A 3069-nucleotide genomic window follows, 5' to 3' on the forward strand; every position below is an offset into this window, starting at 1 on the left:
TTGCAACCGTATATCAACAGGGGACCGCCTACCCGAGGAGAAACGTACAAATATGCCGCTACCATGTGAGTGTTGTGTCTTGTGTGTTAAACCTTGAGAACAAAGAGTGTTGAGTGAGTGTTGAAAAGCAACGTGATTTTTTTTTCTCACGACATAAATTACATTCACACAAATTCTACCTATACAAAGTTGAAAATACCATTATGGAAATCAAAAACGCTTGGAAAACTGGTGAAATAGCCTCGTAAAACACACGTTCCTTCAGTGTGCAACTGTGCATCCCACGTTAGGTGTAGGTAAATACCATTTGGTACGTTGACTTGGAGTCCGTTCCCACTTGTCGTGAGTTTCATCCGATTTTTCCCCCCCGAATGTCCTGTAGGCAATGTAATTTAAATGAGAAAGTTCCTACTACACACAACGCGATTTTTTCCCGACAAGTGGGATCAGGCTCGTAACTAGCTCTAATGAAAATCGGACTCTATTTCCGTTCTCTTTGGTCGCAGGTATACGCATCTATATTTGACACGGAAAACCAGTCCGAGAACAAAACGCACTAAAGCACCAATCACACCTACTGTGCTCTGGGACCAGTACTTTATACGTAACCGACTCAAGGCCAACATAAGGGTAAGTGATCCAACGAACCAATGCTTTCTTAAGGGGTACCTACTTTATCTGTGGCGTATAATATCTCTTAGGCCAGCCTTTCACTATGAGGCCAGCCTTTTTCAGCCTTTGGCCCTGAGGCTGCGAGGGAGCCGGTACAAGGCCAGAAGTTTAAACTTGGAAGATGGAGCAGGGGTTCCCTAATGTGATGTTGTTTTCTGGAGATGTTTCTTTTTTATGCACAAATGGTTTATTAATAAAGTCTACTTATATATACTACTTCACTATATTAGACCTGTTGATCAAGTGTCAATTCTACCTGATAGTGTGTGTGTACATCAGGTGTCAGATATACTTGATCAGGTGTATCTGATAGTGTGCTTGTGCTCAACAGGTATACCTGATCAGGTCTACCTGATAGTGAATGGCTGGCCTTAGTAGCGCTGCCACACTGCTTTGACTTGGCGGGGGTGGAGCTCTACCGAGCTCTTTCATTTCAACCCCTCCGTTTCATTTTATTATTCAAGGTGCATCATATCAAGGCGCATTATCACAAGGAATACCGGACAAGGCTTAAGAAGATGGTGGACCACTGCTGTCATAGTTTACTCTTCAACTGTACTAACTACACGCGTGATGATCTTATGGATGAATATAGGGCTTACAGAGAGGACCAGATGATACGAGCTGATGATAGGTAAGTCTTGATAGGACACAATACCACATCACATCATTACACACACCACCACTACCATTACCAAATACCTATTCCAGTTCTCTCTCCCTCTCTTTTAAGAGGTTTAAATAGAGGAAACCAGGGAAACCGAAAACGAAAGTTCTCAATGGATCACTGAAGTTAAGCGTTACGCGTGTATCCTAAAATCCGGATGGGTGACCATGTGGGCAATCGCTTTCTCGGCCCCACCTAGGTGAAGTTAACGTGAGGCGGGTAGCTTGTCACCGAATGGGGGGGTAAAACCCCAACCATTAAACACCTTAGAAGTTATTCAGTGTTCTTTAAACAAGGGACTTTTGAGTCTCATCTTAGCCGTATTAGGTCTGTCGCATATTGGAAGCGTAGTCGTGCGACTCTCTCTCTCTCTTTTATTTTGAAGAGGTTTGACAGAGGGAACTGTAACTGCTAAGGTCTTATGGTCCCGAAATCGAAGAGAGAAGGAGGAGAGGATAGGAGAAAGCTAGCCGTTCCGAGAACGAACATTATCCCGTCAGGATAAAATCCTCCCCGGGCGGGGATCGAACTCGCGGCCTAGCGCTTACAAGGGAGATGCACTATCAACCAAGCTAACTAGGCTGGCAAAATTCTACCCTATTCCATCTCTCTTGGTGCAGGTTATTCAACAAGTACGTGCGGCGCATGGACACAGTGCTGCAGTCCGGTCGCTACGAGAAATGGAACTTCCATCTGAACACCACGCACAAGCCACGTTTCAACCACGAGCAGAACCTCCTCTTCACGGACCGAGTGGATAAGAAGATGATTCTGGAGATCCGGTCGCTCGCTACATACTATTGAATGGATATTTATTTTATCATTTACTTAATTTTTTAGTTAACTTTCATATGATATAAAAAAAAATAATGGTATTTCTTTTTTTTTTTATTAAATAAACGATCGCATTGGGGTCTAAATCATTATTTTATTTTCGATTACTTAATTATTTAAAATAAATATTGTGTTTAACCCCCTTTTTCCTGCCTCAGTGTGTTTAGGTGTATATCGCTCCGAAGGTATCCATTAATACTAAGTTACTACATAGATGTTAAAATTTTATACTATCTGAATATCGTTTTTTAATTATTTACTATATTTTTTTTTATCCTTAAAATTTCGAATTGAAATTACGCTCTCATTTATTTTAGAGCTCTTTCTCTCTCTCTCACTCTCACTCTTCCTCCATTATGAAACGACTACAAAGATAATAGTATTCTCCTCTTATGCTATTATGAGCCAGTGAGACACTCTCCGTGATCTGTGATAAGGAAGCGACCAACGATAAAATTATTATAATATCTGCTCTCCTTCCAGGGCCTGAGGTATCTCGTTGCGTACCGGCCGATTGTCGCAGGCGGCTTTTGATTTCATATTCCGTCCTTATCCTGGTGTCTCTGCTCGCATAAATTTAATACTGTGTGGTCTAAGGGAGAGGGAGACAGCTAAAATGGCGGTTTCGCGGGTTAGACAGTAACGGATGGAAATACCCTTTGTTTATATTGTTTGGTAGTAACTCAAACGCACGAATATAATGGTCATTTTATTGTCGTGCTTTTTCGACTGTAGTAGTAGTAGTAGTAGTAGTAGTTAGTAGTAGTAAGTAGTAGGTAGTAGTAGTATAGTAGTAGTAGTAGTAGTAGTAGTAGTCAGTAGTCAGTAGGTAGTAGTAGTAGTAGTCAGAGTAGTAGTAGTAGTAGTAGTAGTAGTAGTAGTAGTAGTAGTGTAGT

The 3069-nt window shown here is 41.5% G+C and overlaps 1 protein-coding gene across 1 annotated transcript; it reads left to right on the forward strand.

Moving 5' to 3' along the window:
* The first annotated feature begins 6 nt into the window (after positions 1 to 6).
* LOC103523755 lies at positions 7 to 2143 on the forward strand. The gene is made up of 4 exons (XM_008488771.1): positions 7 to 65; positions 507 to 630; positions 1137 to 1306; positions 1960 to 2143. Coding segments are annotated over exons 1-4 (480 nt in total). The 5' UTR covers positions 7 to 63.
* Positions 2144 to 3069: the final 926 nt, after the last annotated feature.

This window comes from Diaphorina citri, unplaced genomic scaffold, assembly GCF_000475195.1.
Source record: "Diaphorina citri unplaced genomic scaffold, Diaci psyllid genome assembly version 1.1 scaffold37416, whole genome shotgun sequence".
NCBI lineage: Eukaryota > Metazoa > Arthropoda > Insecta > Hemiptera > Psyllidae > Diaphorina > Diaphorina citri.